This window comes from Esox lucius, chromosome 14 (assembly GCF_011004845.1).
Source record: "Esox lucius isolate fEsoLuc1 chromosome 14, fEsoLuc1.pri, whole genome shotgun sequence".
In the NCBI taxonomy this organism is placed as follows: Eukaryota; Metazoa; Chordata; class Actinopteri; order Esociformes; family Esocidae; genus Esox; species Esox lucius.
Window position 1 is genome coordinate 31,534,675 of NC_047582.1, and position 18,624 is coordinate 31,553,298.

The 18,624-nt window shown below is 44.2% G+C and overlaps 1 protein-coding gene across 2 annotated transcripts in view; it reads right to left on the bottom strand.

The window, feature by feature from the left end:
• Positions 1-18,624, bottom strand: part of kif26aa (kinesin family member 26Aa) — a 100,750-nt gene that overhangs the window by 73,552 nt on the left and 8,574 nt on the right. Inside the window, exon 1 of one of the 2 annotated variants that reach the window (XM_020053709.3) lies at positions 6,127-6,619. The exons of the other annotated variant lie outside the window; for it this stretch is intronic. Within the exon in view, the coding sequence (XP_019909268.3) occupies positions 6,127-6,261 (135 nt within the window). The 5' untranslated portion in view covers positions 6,262-6,619. Of the gene's footprint in view, positions 1-6,126; positions 6,620-18,624 lie in introns of those variants that run through there. 2 annotated transcript variants of the gene reach the window in all.

Consider the following 18,624-nt stretch of genomic DNA (forward strand, 5'->3'; position numbering starts at 1 on the left):
GTGGTTGACGCTCCGCGTGTGGGCGTACGCGCCGAGGAGCCCGTGGAGTTCTGAGCTCCTTCTCGCTGTCTGAGGGGCGAGAGCATTTAAAAACCATCTGAAGCCGTTGCCAAGGTGGGCAACACTTCGGAAGGTCAGGCCGGAGGATGTACACACACACACACACTCACACACACGTGCAAACACATGAATACGCAGGCATATATATACACACACACACACAAATATACACAAGAGAAGACAGAATTACGCATGCATATACACAAACACACACACACACATGCAGACAAATGAATATGCATGCATACACACACACACACACACGAATACACACACACGCACACACACATGCAGGGAGACAGATAGGGAGCCTGAGATTCATCGCTCCACATTTTTCCACAACTCTGTGGTAATGGAAGAAAACAAGGAGACAGAAGCACAATGGCGATTATGATGCAGACGAGGAGGGAGAACGCTAATGGCACATCCTAATAGAGCAATTACAATGCACCAATGTCACGTCCTACATCACATCCTAATAGAGCAATTACCCTGCACTAACGTCACGTCCTACATCACATCCTAATAGAGCAATTACATGACACCAATATCATGTCCTACATCACATCCTAATAGAGCAATTAAATGACACCAACATCATGTCCTACATCACATCCTATAGAGCAATTACACAGCACCAATGACACATACAACACCACATTCCAATAGAGCAATTATACTTCATGAACATCACATCCTACATCACATTCTAATAGAGCAATTACACTGCACCAACATCACATCCTACATCACATTCTAATAGAGCAATTACACTGCACCAACATCACATGCTACATCACATTCTAATAGAGCAATTACACTGCACCAACATCACATGCTACATCACATTCTAATAGAGCAATTACACTGCACCAACATCACATGCTACATCACATTCTAATAGAGCAGTTACACTGCACCAACATCACGTCCTACATCACATTCTAATAGAGCAATTACACTGCACCAACATCACGTCCTACATCACATTCTAATAGAGCAATTACACTGCACCAACATCATGTCCTACATCACATTCTAATAGAGCAGTTACACTGCACCAACATCATGTCCTACATCACATTCTAATAGAGCAGTTACACTGCACCAACATCACGTCCTACATCACATTCTAATAGAGCAGTTACACTGCACCAAAGTCCCGTCCTAAATCACCCCCCCCACCCCCCTTCAAAAGGAACAAACCATGTGACAAATGGTAACGATAATCAGGGGCAATTATATGATAACAATCCTGCAGCCCCATTTGTGTGAATGTCTTCCTTAACCAGGAGCGTGATAAATGGTCTCCTGACACATCTACACCTCACCACTAGCGACATGGACTCGTGGACCTCCAACAACACTGGCGTCTGATTGGGGGGTTTTTCACTGGCACTGATAGATGTTGGTTTAGAGGCGACGCGTGCCATAGAGAGAGATTATGTAGAATGGCTGTCCTCACTCAAGCCAATGTTTCGCAACTGTCATAGGTGGATTGCCGTGTACTGCTGGGTCTTTCGAAAATAATCGCAGTTAGCTGCCTCATCGAGAGACCAGGGTTCCAGCTCTGTGATTGGTCCAGATGTCCCACGGAGGGAAATGCAATTGCCTCGGCGTGTCTTGCTTCAGCGTATGTGTGAGCTCAATCAGCACCTGCAGGGTGTGTTCCCTCGGGCGCGTGAGGATTTTGGTCCAGACCGCCCGGTTGATGAAGCCACGCGATAAGAACCAAAAACACATTGCATGTACTTCGGAAGACACATACAGAATCGAGTTGCGAGTTGCTCATTAAGAAGATTCTCATATCCAGAGAGGCGTGCAGTTTTTGGATTCATTTCATAGGATCTGTATGTGTCCATTTGTCCCTGTGACGTGATCAGGTCAATTCTTCTAAAAGCTTTGGGTCGTTCAAATGGGGAAAGATGAAACCTCAGCTGCTGAAACCCCCCGTAACGCCATACCAGTTCCTGTCTCTGTTTCTCATTTCCGTGGAAACCCCGGTGATTGACAGCAGGCCCGTTCTTATTCAGCATAGGTAGACGGGGAGACGGCCAAACAAGGATGTGGACACCACCATCACAAACGAGGCAGACAGCACACCTTATTGGTATCAGCTGCGGCTGAATCACCGGGATTTGCAAACTTAACCCTTCAGATTGCCTGACGCAGATGTCAAAGAAGCGTGCGAATGTTGAGGCATCTAAGCAAACACGTCCGTGGTTCCTGCATACGAACACATTCGCACACGAGCCACGTTTGACCGAACCGTGAAATCAACACACAGATTTCTGATCCGCATAACGTCTTCATACTGCAAAAGCTCAGGAGGGGATGAACCTTGTGTGTGATTGCAGATCTTATTGTTGCCAAGTGCTAAACCTATCAGACACAGGGACAATGGCCATTCAGCCACAATCTGTCTGCCGGGAGGAGCGTCACAATAGCCCTTTAGCCTTGAAGAGTGAGGAGCCACTTTCCCTGGTCGGCTTCACATTCAAATGAGAAAGAGGGCGCAGGAACAGCTTTCAGCAGAAACCGGGTGGGGGGGGGGGGGGACTGTAGTGTCATCTTCTATAGAAAAAAAGGTGACTCGCGCAACAATGACCTGAGAGAAATGGTGTCGCTAATTGAGTCAGAATTAATTTTTAGGGATGAAAAAGTGATGTCAAAGGTAGATTTGACTGATTTTCAATGTCTGAATGGTCAAAGGAATAGAGTCATGGTAAATGTTATAATAAAAGCTTCAGAAAGCTATAAAGCCATTTTCATCTTAAAATATGAATACTTAAAAGGCTCATTACCATTAAAAACCTGGTTATCAGCGAGGCAAATTAGTACATTGATCAATAGAAGCACCTTACAAAATTAGTCAACTGAAAAATGCAATGTACCAAGGTGCGTGAAAGTAATCTCCTTTTTAAACAGATGTCCTGTGTCTTTCTTGCCTTTGTGATTTATCTCTGCAAGGCTCCTGAGCTCAGTTATAATGTACTGTAGGTTAAAGCTGCATTTAAACTGGAATAACGGCAAACATGGAAAATGGGCCTGGAATCATTACTTCCTTTAAGTCATTGTGGGAGTCATTTGCATGCTCTGTCACTCGGGGAGAAATAGGTGGAGCTATCTTGAAAGGGGCAGGGCTGACTGGAGAGCTACATCACATGGTTATAAGGTTCCGCCCAATACTGAAGCACTTGACAGAAGTTCATGTAATAACGCAGAAAAGCTAAAGGTTCCGTCACAGCAAAATAAGAAATTGGGGTACCTCCAATCTATTGTGATACACGGCGTACACACATTGGTTGAGGGTTCACAAATGTAGTTTTCTGACTGAAGAGAAAAGGAAAGTAAACATTACCATTACACCATTAATAAAACATTACGGCACGTGATATAAATGACAATTTTGGAATTGACCAAAAACAGGTAGAGGATGAAAACAAGTGTTTTGGCCCTCAAGGACCGGAATGGTCTGGCGGAGTCTCCCGGCAAAATGAAGTATAATTAGAGCAGTGACCCGGATCCAACAAAAAATAAAATAACACAATATTATTGATACAAGTCAGATATTTTTTTTTATAGAAATGTGTACATTGACATCCAGGTCCATACAGTACAATGTCAACACATTCTCTGTAGTTAGTTAAAAGTCTATTGGTCAGTAGAGCTGCTCGGAGGCTGTAACTGTCAGTGTCTAGCACGCACAGATGTTCTTTCGAGTGGTAAAAGCAATCCAATCCCAACAAGCTGTTGCCAGAGTTTAAAGGGATTTGCTTGTCTCTTAGTCACAGATGTGGCATAACCCGGACAGAAAATCCATGCCCGAGCAGATGTGAGAGGTAAAAACAAACTCACAATCACTGTCACCACGCATTTAGATGTGGACATTTAGGTCATTTCTGTGCCAGCGTTAAGAGCCGAGCACATATTTGAAATGATCACTCAGTTCACAAGTAGAGAAATCTAGTGTCATTTCACACTAACCCAAAGGCTACAACAGTCTTGTCAGGATGACAAATTATACTAAAGATGAGCTTCTGGATCATTTCCCTGACAAACACCCTAAAATTACTTGTATAACGGCCATCTCAAATGTGCCATGTGAAATCTTAAACATATGTATTTACCTTTTAAATACACAACCTTTTTTGTCTTTGAATAAAAACAACATTTGTTAATAACATTAACGCCTGCCATGTGTCCTTTGAGAAATGCAGATGTTTAGTTAATTACTGGAATATCCTCTACAGCACTGTTTCCCAATCCTGGTCCACGGGACCCAAAGGGGTGCATGTTTTTGTTTTAGCTCAAGCACTCACACACCTGATCCAAATGAAAGACTTGATGACAGGTTGATTACGCCAATCAGGTGTGTGGGTGGTAGGGTAACATTTGAAACAGCAAAAACAAAAACGTGCACCCCTTTGGGTCCCGAAGGACCTGAATTGAGAAACACTGCTCTACAGGCATGTTTCTGCTGCTCAGTAAAGCACCCTCCATCCCACCACTGCCTTGCCTTCGACTACTGAAAATTACTAGTATAAATCGTAAAATATATCAGTTTCACTTAAGACCTTTGATAACAATGATTCAAGGAAGCTGCAAGCAGATTATATCCGCCAATATGATATTTGCTGATATGATATTTCATTTTAAGTGAATCTCTGTAGAAATGCTACAAATTGAGGGATTCAAGAAATTGTGAGGCATCAGAAGAGTCAATAAGAAGGTTGTATTGAGTAAGGAAAAAAATCTAACGGTTACATATTGGGATTTATCTCTTAAACCAAGGACAGGAATTGAGAAAGGATTTGATTAATGAATTACAGTGTGCTGTGTCTATTAACAACACGCTGCCACTTACATCTAAGGTTTAAACAAAATCTCTCTTTAGGTCCTCCAATCTGGAAAAATTATTTAGTCCCAAACCAATCACAATTCCTCTTTAAAATGTCTACATCTGTCATAAAATGTCAGCACAGTCAGAAAGTGGAACCAGGTACAAATGGGAATTCTGATGACAGCAAAGCCTGCATGCAGCCTAAACATATCATTTTTCTTCTTCAGGAAAGAGCACTCCACCCGCAGCCTCTAGATAGACAGACAGCCCCGCTCAGACACTGGCCCTCGGCAAGCTCTTCAAGGTCATTGCCTGACGAGTCCTGGTCGTCTCTGACAGCTTCTCTCACCATAAATGACACGGAGCGTTCACAGTCAGAGCTTATTCTCGCATCACTCCAAAAGACAACCATGAGAGACCATACTAACCCACAAATTATTATCTCACGTACTGGAGAGCTGATATATGGAATATTATTTACTGTATAAGGTAAGCACCAACCACCGCAGTGTCTTTGGGCATGGCGGTACCTAACCCTCAACAGGGCTGCTGTTGCACGAGGACCCACATAACAAGCGTATATCAACCAGGAACACATGAGCCAGTGGATTATGGGTTTGTGAGTGACATCAATCACAGCAACAAGCCCGGAGAACAGGGCCCGCGGGGGCACCCCTATCTGCTTACCCACGTCTCATCCAAGCAGACAGCCCGAGCAAACAACATCAAATACCGGAGGCATCAAACACACGCGGACAGACACCAGCTAAACCGAACGCCTCATTAATATTCCGGGATGGTTCGTCCGCAGGCGAAAAGCCGCGGCAGCAAAAGCATTGTGTTTTGCCCGATAATTAGCAGCGTTTGTAATGAACTCGTAGTGCATTACTCTCCCTCTGTCTTTCAAATTGAAAACATTTGCTCTGGTAACGCAAACAATGGTCTGCCGGAGTTACAGCCCACGCGCCGTGACCTGTTTAACCGGCCTCACGATTCACTGCACTCTGCGATATCGCCCACTGGGCAGCTCCTGTGCCAGCATGACAGCCCCACTTGAAAGGGGCGAAGCAATTGTTGTCCCTTGTGGAGCCGAAAAGCTAATAAAGAGAGTGGGGTGTAAAAACAGGATGGAAAAAAGAACATTAATCAAGGTTATTGAGAGAGAGATATCAGTGAAGTCAACATCCAACGGTATGTTTTTCGCTTCAAGTCACCCGTCTCACTGTTAGGCTTGCGAGGTAGAATCTCTCCCTAAAAGAAAACAACTTTGATAAGCAGGGGCAAAGTTTTTCCGATGTGCTGCGGTGAAGGGATGAAAATATCTCCATTCTGTGTCCTCTAACAGCTGGCCCCGGCATCTGCAGACTTTGTTTTTACAGCCAGGAAGGTCAAAGCAGAACAACAAGGAACTCCAGCAAACTACACTTCAAATAGGCTTATACTTTCTGCCCTCCCTTTCAGCCCCCTTTTGGATTTCCTGTTTTGACAAGAAGCTGGTCCATTACAGCACGGATCAACTACAGTTGTTGCCAGTGTAATTCATTTCAACATTCTTATAGTGTAGCCCTCACCTCAATATCAAACTTACAGTTTATCTAATATTGATAATGGACTACTACTGAACTACTAGCTTCCTATTTTACACAAAAGTGCAGTTTTAGGTGTATAAGTGGCGACATCTCAATTAAACAATTTGATCTTGAACTTGAACAGAAAAGAGGATTGTTTCATTGCTTCGCATCTTGTGATGGCGACTAAGCGGAATCATTCCTCACGTCTTGTGAAGACCAGGCACATCCTGTCTGGAGCACACGCCACTCTGTCCCAACAGCATGCTACCCCAAACACATCCTTAAACAATTAGCACAAACCATGAACAGACAATACATTTTGGGGAAGTACAGTGCAAAGGTAACCAGTTCTTTTGAGTCCGTTCAAAATCTTTTGTTTACTTGTTTCTTCCTTTTAGAAGAGTTGAGAAAGGGGCAACATGAAACATGAATTGATTCCAACTCTCACGAGGTCCAGAGAGACCTTCACTGACTAGAACCCCATTTCTGGAATATTGCAGACACACGTCCAGAGCAACTTACAGGGGCAATTAGGGTTAACTCAAGGATAGGAAAACAGATTTTTTCATCATGCCTGCTCAGGGATGCAATCCAGCAAACCTTTCAACAACTGATGCTATAAGGGCTAGTCTGTCTCCCTGGACATTTCCGTCTGTGCTGATATATACCCCACTCACTCTCAGAAGGCATGAGAGCAACTCCTGACCGCCTCGACCCATTAGTCAAAATGGTTAGAGCCTATTTCATGTACAAGGTACCGCGGCATAACTTTTCTGCTAAGCCACCATCCTGGAGACTTCAGAGACACTGGGGTCATCAAAGCGATCAGAAACATTTGAGCATCGTCCACTGAAGTTCTGCCAGCTTCCCGAACAGCAACATCTAAGCATTTATTTCACAGATCAAAAGTAGGTGAAAAAATACTGTTATCTCATAAAAACAGCCACAGCTGTGCTTCCCCTTCGCCCCCCACACCGCCACACCCCACTCCACCCCCCAAAAATGCCAATGGTCTGATCTCTGAGACATCACTGATGGCATCCTCTCTGAGGGACAAACAGCCAGAAGGCGTGTGACTGTGGGTGGGATGATAGAAGGGAGAAAGTGAAAGAAAACACTAACAAATGTCACTTATTTGAAAGTAAGAGTAAAACACTAACAAGTGTCACTTATTTGAAAGTAAGAGTAAAACACTAACAAGTGTCACTTATTTGAAAGTAAGAGAAAACACTAACAAGTGTCGCTTATTTGAAAGTAATTGAAAACACTAACAAGTGTCGGTTATTTGAAAGTAAGAGAAAACACTAACAAGTGTCGCTTATTTGAAAGTAAGAGTAAAACACTAACAAGTGTCACTTAAATGAAAGTAAGAGAAAACACTAACAAGTGTTGCTTATTTGAAAGTAAGAGAAAACACTAACAAGTGTCGCTTATTTGAAAGTAATTGAAAACACTAACAAGTGTCGGTTATTTGAAAGTAAGAGAAAACACTAACAAGTGTCGGTTATTTGAAAGTAAGAGAAAACACTAACAAGTGTCGCTCATTTGAAAGTAATTGAAAACACTAACAAGTGTCACCAATAAGTGACAATGAAGCTGACTATAGTGTTGGCCTGACAGACGAGCTTGGAGACAGAGTTCAAAGCTGGTTGAGAATTGACACGCCAGATAGACTGAGGCTCACCAAAGTTGGGATCCAACACGCTTTTGCTTTCGGTGGTTCCTTTTGAAGGCGCACTGTTGCGTCTCGGACATAGGGAAAGCATGTTCAACTAAGACTGTCAATTGATCTTCCCTTGGCGGTGGAGGTGCTGAGGAAGGCAAAAGGGTGGATGGGGGTTGTGAAAGGAGGTGTGACTATGTTCCTGGTGTGAACGCGGGATAGTGACGCAACTTGAGAGAAGCGCTTGGAAAAGTAAAAGTAACTTGAGTACTTGTGTCGAGTACTCACGTATGGTGAAATCGCCACCAGTCACCTACAGTATAAGGGATGACTGGCATGCTATTGTACACTGCACCACTTCACTGGTGATTGAACTCTTCCTGAAAAAGGGCAATGATCATCTTGGACCAGAACGGAATAAGTCCCCCACAATCCTGGCAAAACTGTACGGCGTATTTTAACCCCCTGTAAGGAAGGAGTGGCCCCGGCTTCTAAACCCTGAGAGGGGTGACCGGTCAGACAAAACTGCATGTAGTGAAAGTTCAGCGTTGTTGCGATGAAGCCGCTGGGTCCTTCACTGTACTGGCACAGGGCAGCCGTTACGGACTCCAGCTGTGCCAAAAGAAAACAACGCATGAATGACGAGAAAAATCTGTAATCAGGAGACTCCAATTTGGCAATGCACATAAATGCTATGAGGACAGAGGGCAACCACACTGAACGTCTGTATCTGATAGCTCAACACATCCCTGACCAGACAGGATCAACACCAATACGCTGTACTGATTTAGACTGACATGAAAACAAAGTGTTGACCGACCAAACGCGACTTCACAAGCCCCGACCGTAAACTTTGTCATACGCACGTTAAAGTTCAAAGTTCAAATCTTAATGAAGGCAAATGCATACCGACATACCTGCTTTAGATGCAACAGAACTAAAACCATCCTCAACACCTCTGTCTAAGCTCTGTCCGCCACGGTACATATGTCCCTATGCTCAACGTCCCCCATGAATGAAAAATAAAGGTGGGGGGCTTGTGATGTGATGATGGAGTTTTGGGACTTTGTGACAGTCCAGAATTAAGACCATGAAAACGGAGCGGCATTGATCTGCCTCACGGCTCGCTTAGCTTGTCAATCTCACGCGGGCGCTCTTGGGCCCTGCTTCCAACAGGCTTATCTGCTCATTCACTGTCTCCAGTCTTCAGGCACACCGCCCCCCAACGCCCCCCCACACTCCCCCCTAGGTCCTGGCAGACGCAGCCAGACTGCCCCCCCCCCCTCCTCCTCCCTCAGCCTCAGGTTAATGACAAGCTCTGATGGTAGCAATTACAGACCTCTCTATCTATCTATCCTGCCCTGCCTCTCTCTCTCTCTTTCTCTGGCTGCCTCATCGCGGGATGACTCGCTGCCTCTCTGCCATCATCCGCCCCGGTTCACTTTCTCAGCCTGTTCTTCTGAATTACTTTCATTCTCTACCTTCCATCTACTCTCCCGTTGCCCTTTCTTTCTTGTAATCGCATTCATGCCTCATCCGTGAAAACACTGTCAGGGCAATAACCCCCCCAACTCATACACCATCATCCATCACACTCTCCCGTACTAACCTCTGCATTAACCCCCCCCCCACCCCCACCGACATTACTTGAGTGTGACATCTCTCCATCTTCCCTTGTTTCGAAGTGTTCACTGCAGCTCACAACCCTTTTCATGGTGTCAGTCCCTACCTTGTCCTTACAAACCCAGAAACCACAATGTCTCCCTGATTTCTACGTGTGCGTGTGTGTGTGTGTGTATGATTTGTACATGTGTGTGTAAGTTTTATTACCCAGGAAACAGAAAGTATTTATCTTACTTCAGACTCATTTTAAATCCTTATGCTATTGCATGAATAATTTATTTCAGCTGAAAGATTTCTTTTTAACTGTATAATCTTTAAAATTGCTGCATGTTGTGTTTAGGTTTTGGTTCAGTCTAACATATACTTAACAAACTGATATTGGAGTAGGAATTAAAAGAAAACCCACGCAGCAAGCCACTAGCACACACCCAAACAAACAAGGTGGAGGTGAGACGTCTGGTGAACGTCTGGACGTTCACGAATAGCAGTGCCCACTCATGTAACAATCCACCTGACCGGTAACGTAGTTCAGTGTTAACTGTTCGGCTCACATTTCACAAACTCCAAGCAAAGCTGAGGAAAAATAAACTCCAAAACAGCTTCAACTGTCAATTTCCTTTGTCTCTCTTTTCTGACACCCGAAACCATCAAGCCAAAACCTCACTGTACAAACAAAACATGCGTATTCCTCACCCACCCCCAAATAATTGTCAGTTACAATAGGGAATTGAGAGCCCTCTTATTATTTTTGTTAGGGATTGCGAGTACCCCCTCCTGTTAACACACTGGCACAAACACACCCCTTGAAAGCACCCCAGCCGGCGCGCCGCCAATCATCTGCCATAATCACAGGTAACCGAACAACCTCACCAAGGTGGGCCCATCCATCTGCCTCCAACCAACCCACCCCCTTCACAAACACAAACGTTCTGGGGAAATTCCGGTAATAAAGCCTGAGAGAGCGACAGAGCAGGGATTCAAGCGCCTGTCCATCATAGCAGCAGCAATGGAGACAACAGCGCCAGCAATCATAGCCGCCATGATTGGTCTCTGAAGGATGTAACCCCACCCCATCTGGGCTAGATGTAACCCCGCCCCATCTGGGGTAGTCATCGTAGTCGGAGGTGTTCTGGAAACTATGTCAGGGATGTCCTAAAAAAAACTCACATCAACACTACAGCCATAGCCACCAAAGAAACATAAACCCTCTACAATTGCTCCTAAGCAGGTTTAAATATGTGGATCGATTATACGGCACAAGTCAAACCACATTTGTCTGGTGTCCCCAGTTATCTGGAAACAGCAGCCTGTCAAACTTTAACCAGACGCGCGGGAATGCACATGACTTCCTTGTTAACTAACGATACTCAACAGAAGTGCCAATCAAAAGGCCCATCATGGTTTTCAGAAGAGCGCTGATGAGCGGCGGTAATAGCTGAGGGAGACGTCACGGTCCGTTTAGTTGACAGGCGTACCAGCAGCAGTGCATGACTCACTGATCAGGACCAATCAAAGCACTCCGGGTCCAAGGCCAATGGAATTTCATTGGCTCCTAATCTGAGAGTCACCGGTCGCACGCAGCGGGTCAACCAATTAGGCGGTTTGCGGGGTCGTCGCTCAAGCATCACAGTCAAAATGATGAAGCTGACCGCCCAGCTGGACAGAAAATGAACGCTTCAGATGCCCTGCCCTGCCCCAAGCACTCAGGGTTACACAAGTGACATCCTCTCTAAATTACATTTCAGCCAGATTCGATTTATACCCGTGCAAATTAAGAGAAATGTCACACTGACTCACACACAAACTCACCTATAATGATCAACCTCATTGCAGATTTTTTGTTGCATTGACGCAGCTAAAATTCATTCCATTTCAGTCCTATTAGGAGGCGCGGGGCAATTGACCTACCAGTGGTCCGACCCGGAATCGCATCCAGTTCTCCAGTTCAGTCTCCTGTGGTGTCTGGGGTGTGGCGTGTAGGACAGAACACAGAAAGACTACTGAGAGATTTCAGCTGGCCAGTAATAACAGAAAGACCCCTGACAGATTTCAACCGACCAGTGATACCAGAAAGACCCCTGAGAGATTTAATCTGGCCAGTGACAACAGAAAGACCACCAACAGATTTCAGCTGGCCAGTGATAACATAAAGACCACTGACAGATTACACCCGGCCATTGACACCAGAAAGACCACTGACAGATTTCAGCCGGCCAGTGATAACAGAAACACCACTAACAGATTTTAGCTGGCCAGTGATAACAGAAAGACCACTGACAGATATCAGATGGCCAGTTATACCAGAAAGACCACTGACAGATTTCAGCCGGCCAGTGATATCAGAAAGACCACAGACAAATTTCAGCCGGCCAGTGATCCCAGAAAGGTCCGACTGCAGAGAGACAACTGTGAAAGCTGAGGAGGTTCTTTGCCAAGGTGTCACAGGTCAACGCCAGCGCAACAGACAGAAGTTGGGTGTCAACTATCAGAGGACTTTGCTTTTGTAAATTGTAAAACAGACGCAGCCCAAATGTAGCCTCAGTGATGAATGCAAACAGTAGCCTTGGAAACGATGATGGATGCAAACAGGAAACACCTGAAATCAATTTCAAGTGCTGTAGCGAAGGGTCTGAATACTGCCAGAACCAAGGGGTCTGAATACTTCCAGTACTGGTCAAATGTTTGGATACATCTAATCATTCAAGATTAGTTCTTTAGTTTTACTATTGTCTGTTTTTTGTCTGGATTTATTATATCTGGCTCTCTGTTGGACACGTGCTATTTAACTGAGATTCCCAGACTAGATTCATAAATGTGCTATTTAACTGAGAATCCCAGACTAGATTCATAAATGTGCTATTTAACTGAGATTCCCAGACTACATTCATAAATGTGCTATTTAACTGAGATTCCCAGACTACATTCATAAATGTGCTATTTAACTGAGATTCCCAGACTAGATTCATAAATGTGCTATTTAACTGAGATTCCCAGACTAGATTGACGGTTAAGCATCCAAAGTCCAAGGCTTCATACCCAGAACTCAGTACAAGGCAAAAAAAAACAAGAAAGATAGATATAACAATGTTTCTTTCTTCCACCATTGCAAACAGCTCTGACTATACACACAAAATCCTGCCGATCCTCCAAACATCACCCGGTCTTAAGAGAAACGTTTACGTCGCTGTTACTGATGCTTTGATGCAGCACAAGGTACAGGGTTTTGTGATACAGCGCAAAGCACATGTCCTGTGGATTCAAAGGGGTTCATTTCACTTAACCTTGCTCCACGTACTGGAGCCTCACATCACTGTCTGTCTCCTACAGTACCAACCTATTCAGGGTCTTCATAAATATATACCACTCACTGCAATGTGTAGCAAACACACGCGCACACAACCCCCAGACCAGTAGCCTTTCAGGGAGCATAGATTCCATACACATGGCGAAACACACATGCAGAGACACGCGTGTAGAAACACACATGCAAAAACGCCCTCTACTTGGTTTGTGGAGAGAGAAGTTTTATGTTCTTCCCCTCACCAAATACGAACAAGAGAAGCATATTGGAAGAGTGCTGCGACAAACCCTGCTGCTGCAAATAACATGGGATAACATGACCTGCGTCACCTACTGTACATGTACACAACACGCAGAGTCCAAATGGTGTTCAAATGCTGGCAATACACGTTCCAGACTGGGGTTACGTCTCTAACAAAATAAAATGTGTGACCACCTCAACAAAGTTGCTGGCCCGGCTGTTAAACTGAAGGTAGATACGACACGGAAAATCTGACAGTATCTGTTCATTAAAGTCAGTGGATTAGAAGCTTGGTTACAAATACATTGTATTTTGTCTACATCTATGGTAATTAGAACAGATGTAGGATCAGGTTAGTGGAATATTAGTAGAATAAGAACTTTTGATCATGATTATTTTGATACTGACTGAAGGTAGCAACTGGATAATATCTGGGGCAAATACCAGGTAGGCAGCTCTTTCATGTCAGATACAAAACCTCAATACATACATACTTCAGAGCCTTCCAGATATTCAGTATGTATTATTTTTATCGGACCGCGTAAGTGGAGCCAGCCAAGACGAGCAAATGTCTCTGACTGAGTGAGTGAGTGATTGAATACCCACTGTTAAATAGTGTAGTGGTTAGCGATGCAGTCTGGCACACCGGGGACCAGGTATCAAATCCAACCAGGGACAAATCAAATTAGGATTAGTTGAGGATAAACTAGAACTTCACTGGCTACAAGCTTCAGTAACTCCATATAGTAAGGCCCAAAGTAAAACCGTTTATGGTTATGTTGCGATAGTTGAAATACAACCAACATGTCTAACAACATAAAGTGTTGTCTTTTGTCTTTAGAAACACACTGCTCTCTCATCCAGGAAGAGCAGTTTAGAGTGCGAGGAACAAAACATATTTCTCTCTCCTAACTAAACTTTGAAATAACTACATGAAACACTAACAACAAAAATATATTATGTTGACGGACAAATGTATAGGCTAAGTAGTGTTGATGTAAATGTATAGGCTATGTAGTGGTGATGTAAATGTATAGGCTACATAGTGGTGATGTAAATGTATAGGCTACGTAGTGGTGATGTACACTCACCTAAAGGATTATTAGGAACACCATACTAATACTGTGTTTGACCAACTTTCGCCTTCAGAACTGCCTTAATTCTACGTGGCATTGATTCAACAAGGTGCTGAAAGCATTCTTTAGAAATGTTGGCCCATATTGATAGGATAGCATCTTGCAGTTGATGGAGATTTGTGGGATGCACATCTAGGGCACGAAGCTCCCGTTCCACTACATCCCAAAGATGCTCTATTGGGTTGAGATCTGGTGACTGTGGGGGCCATTTCAGTACAGTGAACTCATTGTCATGTTCAAGAAACCAATTTGAAATGATTCGAGCTTTGTGACATGGTGCATTATCCTGCTGGAAGTAGCCATCAGAGGATGGGTACATGGTGGTCATAAAGGGATGGACATGGTCAGAAACAATGCTCAGGTGGGCCGTGGCATTTAAACAATGCCCAATTGGCACCAAGGGTCCTAAAGAGTGCCAAGAAAACATCCCCCACACCATTACACCACCACCACTAGCCTGCATAGTGGTAACAAGGCATGATGGATCCATGTTCTCATTCTGTTTACGCCAAATTCTGACTCTACCATCTGAATGTCTCAACAAAAATCGAGACTCATCAGACCAGGCAACATTCTTCCAGTCTTCAACTGTCCAATTTTGGTGAGCTCGTGCAAATTGTAGCCTCTTTTTCCTATTTGTAGTGGAGATGAGTGGTACCCGGTGGGGTCTTCTGATGTTGTAGCCCATCCGCCTCAAGGTTGTGTGTGTTGTGGTTTCACAAATGCTTTGCTGCATACCTCGGTAGTAACAAGTGGTTATTTCAGTCAAAATTGCTCTTCTATCAGCTTGAATCAGTCGGTCCATTCTCCTCTGACCTCTAGCATCAACAAGGCATTTTCGCCTACAGGACTGCCGCATACTGGATGTTTTTCCCTTTTTCCACCATTCTTTGTAAACCCTAGAAATGGTTGTGCATGAAAATCCCAGTAACTGAGCAGATTGTGAAATACTCAGACCGGCCCGTCTGGCAGCAACAACCATGCCACGCTCAAAATTGCTTAAATCACCTTTCTTTCCAATTCTGACATTCAGTTTGGAGTTCAGGAGATTGTCTTGACCAGGACCACACCCCTAAATGCATTGAAGCAACTGCCATGTGATTGTTGGATTGGATAATTGCATTAATGAGAAATTGAACAGGTGTTCTTAATAATCCTTTAGGTAAGTGTAAATGTATAGGCTAAGTAGTGTTTCAGAGTAGATACCATCACCCCACCATCTCTCCATAGAGTAGATCCTATCTCCTCCATTTCCCACTCCCCTGAGAAGATCCCACCCCTCTCCCTGGAGTAGATCTCACCCCCTGCCCTCTCTCTAGAGTAGATCCCATCCCCCACCCCTCCCCCAGATTAGATCCCATCCCTCACCCCCTCTTCCCAGAGTAGATGCCATCTCCCCCACTTCATACTCCCCAGTGAAGATCCCATCTCCCACCAGCCCCATTCCCTCAGTATGGAAATCTCACGGGCCATCAGATCTTTAATGGATGTGCCCAGGGACAAACTGATGTCCTATAGCCTGAAGTCAAAGGTTAATAGAGCGCTAAAGATTGCTTGTTATATTAGCTATAGGCTCCTAGGACCACAAAGATCTACTTAGCACATATTCTGTCATGACACTGAGGAAGTGAAGATGAAATGGCTTTAGGCGATGTTTGTGAAGATGTTTACCCATTCTGAGAAGGCTCAGCCAGTTAGAGGGTCAAAACACTTAGTTCAGACCTTGACACATGATACACAAATTATCTAGAACAGCTGCAAGATCTGTTGCATTACTGAAAGCTCACACAAAATCTAAAACAAATAATATGTCAATTAGTTTGCATTATGCACAAGGTGAATCTTTTTGTCAGTCCATCTTCATCTGTTTCAAGAGCCGGTCAGAGTTGTAGTACTCAAGACCGGTCTTGAGAACACATTTCAAGGATCTTGGTTTTGTCTCAAACTCAAATATTTTTTACTCTTGGTCATTGAAGACTCAAAATCTTTGGAATCTATATGAAAAGTAAATTAAGAAAATATTTTTTGTTCCACAATAAAGGCCACCTCATATATGTTTTTTTCTGGTCACCTTTAGCTGTGAGATGATTGAGGGCAAAGGAGCAACTGATCCTTCCTAAATAATTGTCAAAAGACCAATAGATTCAAATGTGAATCTAGTGGCATGAGAAATCCAGTCATGTCAGCGAAGTCTGCAATTGTACGTTTCACCTTCCAGCAACACAGAATGTTTTGTGAAAAACTAAATAAAAAAAAGCCCACTGGCATTTGCATGTTCTGCAAAATAAACATAACAAATACAGCAGGGACAACATCCAATTTCTATGGTCACCTGGAAAGAAAACACAAGGAAAAGTAAGTTGACATAAGCTAAATAGCTAAAAGCTTTACATAATATACTGGTTACAGCACCTCTGTAATTATGACAGTGCATCCAAACATTTGGTTCAAATAAGTTTTATCAAACCTTTTGGATTTGAAATCTGACAGTACACAATCATTTACTTGCGTTTGGATTCATAATATATCGAATGAACCCATTATGTTCTTGTGAAATAGTAACAGTATAGTGTCAGTATAGTGGGGAAACTGACTGAATCTGACCTGAATTAACCTAGTCTTGGTCTTGACTCAGACTCCACCCCCTATGGTCTTGGTCTTGACTCAGACTCCACTACCCCACGGTCTTGGTCTTGACTCAGACTCCACCCCCCACGGTCTTGGTCTTGACTCAGACTCCACCCCCATGGTCTTGGTCTTGACTCAGACTCCACCCCCCCGGTCTTGGTCTTGACTCAGACTCCACCCCCCATGGTCTTGGTCTTGACTCAGACTCCACCCCCCATGGTCTTAGTCTTGACTCAGTCTCCACCCCCCATGGTCTTAGTCTTGACTCAGTCTCCACCCCCTATGGTCTTGGTCTTGACTCAGACTCCACTACCCCACGGTCTTGGTCTTGACTCAGACTCCACCCCCCACGGTCTTGGTCTTGACTCAGACTCCACCCCCATGGTCTTGGTCTTGACTCAGACTCCACCCCCCCGGTCTTGGTCTTGACTCAGACTCCACCCCCATGGTCTTGGTCTATTCTCAGTCTTGACCTCCGACAGTCTTGGTATTGACGGGAACTCGATTTGGTCCGACCTTGGTCTTGAATCGATCTCGCTTCACATGGTCTCGACTACAACACTGGAGCCAGTTATCACAGTGTGGATCCAATGGGGCCACCTTGGAACAAATTAACCAATACTTCCAGGACAAATATAAAAACAGAACTCAAATACAGAGGGTGTCAGAGCAATTATAAAAAACATTAAGCTTGCTGATCTTCCTTGAACAATAATCTTAGTTTTTGTGTTTCCCCACACAGACACATCCGCCCAGACATATCCGCACAGTCAGAACCACACAGACACATCCGCACAGTCAGAACCACACAGACACATCCGCCCAGACATATCCGCACAGTCAGAACCACACAGACACATCCGCCCAGACATATCCGCACAGTCAGAACCACACAGACACATCCGCCCAGACATATCCGCACAGTCAGAACAACACAAACACATCCGCCCAGACATATCCGCACAGTCAGAACCACACAAACACATCCGCACAGTCAGAACCACACAGACACATCCGCCCAGACACATCCGCACAGTCAGAACCACACAGACATATCCGCCCAGACATATCCACACAGTCAGAACCACACAGACACATCCGCCCAGACATATCTGCCCAGACACATCTGCACAGACATATCAACACAGACATATCAACACAGACACATCCATAAAGACACATCTGCACAGACACATCCACAGACACATCTACAAACCAAATATATTAAAAGGAGGATTCCAGCAGGTTGTAATGTGCATCAAATAGCACCATTACACATCCGGGCAGCCCATGACCACTGAGATATGAGAGGTTTATGGACATAACTTGCTATAGCCAACTTCATATAAAACAAGTTTCCAGCCAACAAAGGAAATGTATAATCTCTATGGACACTGCTTACAAATATAAAGTGTTCCTGGATAGCAACAATCTTTCCCAACCACCTTGGCATCCACACAGACATACATCGCACACGTTATAGAAACTTGTCCACTCAAACTTAAGCTTCATCCAGTTTAAGCTATGAGCTATAATAACCCATGTCTGACAGATTAGAC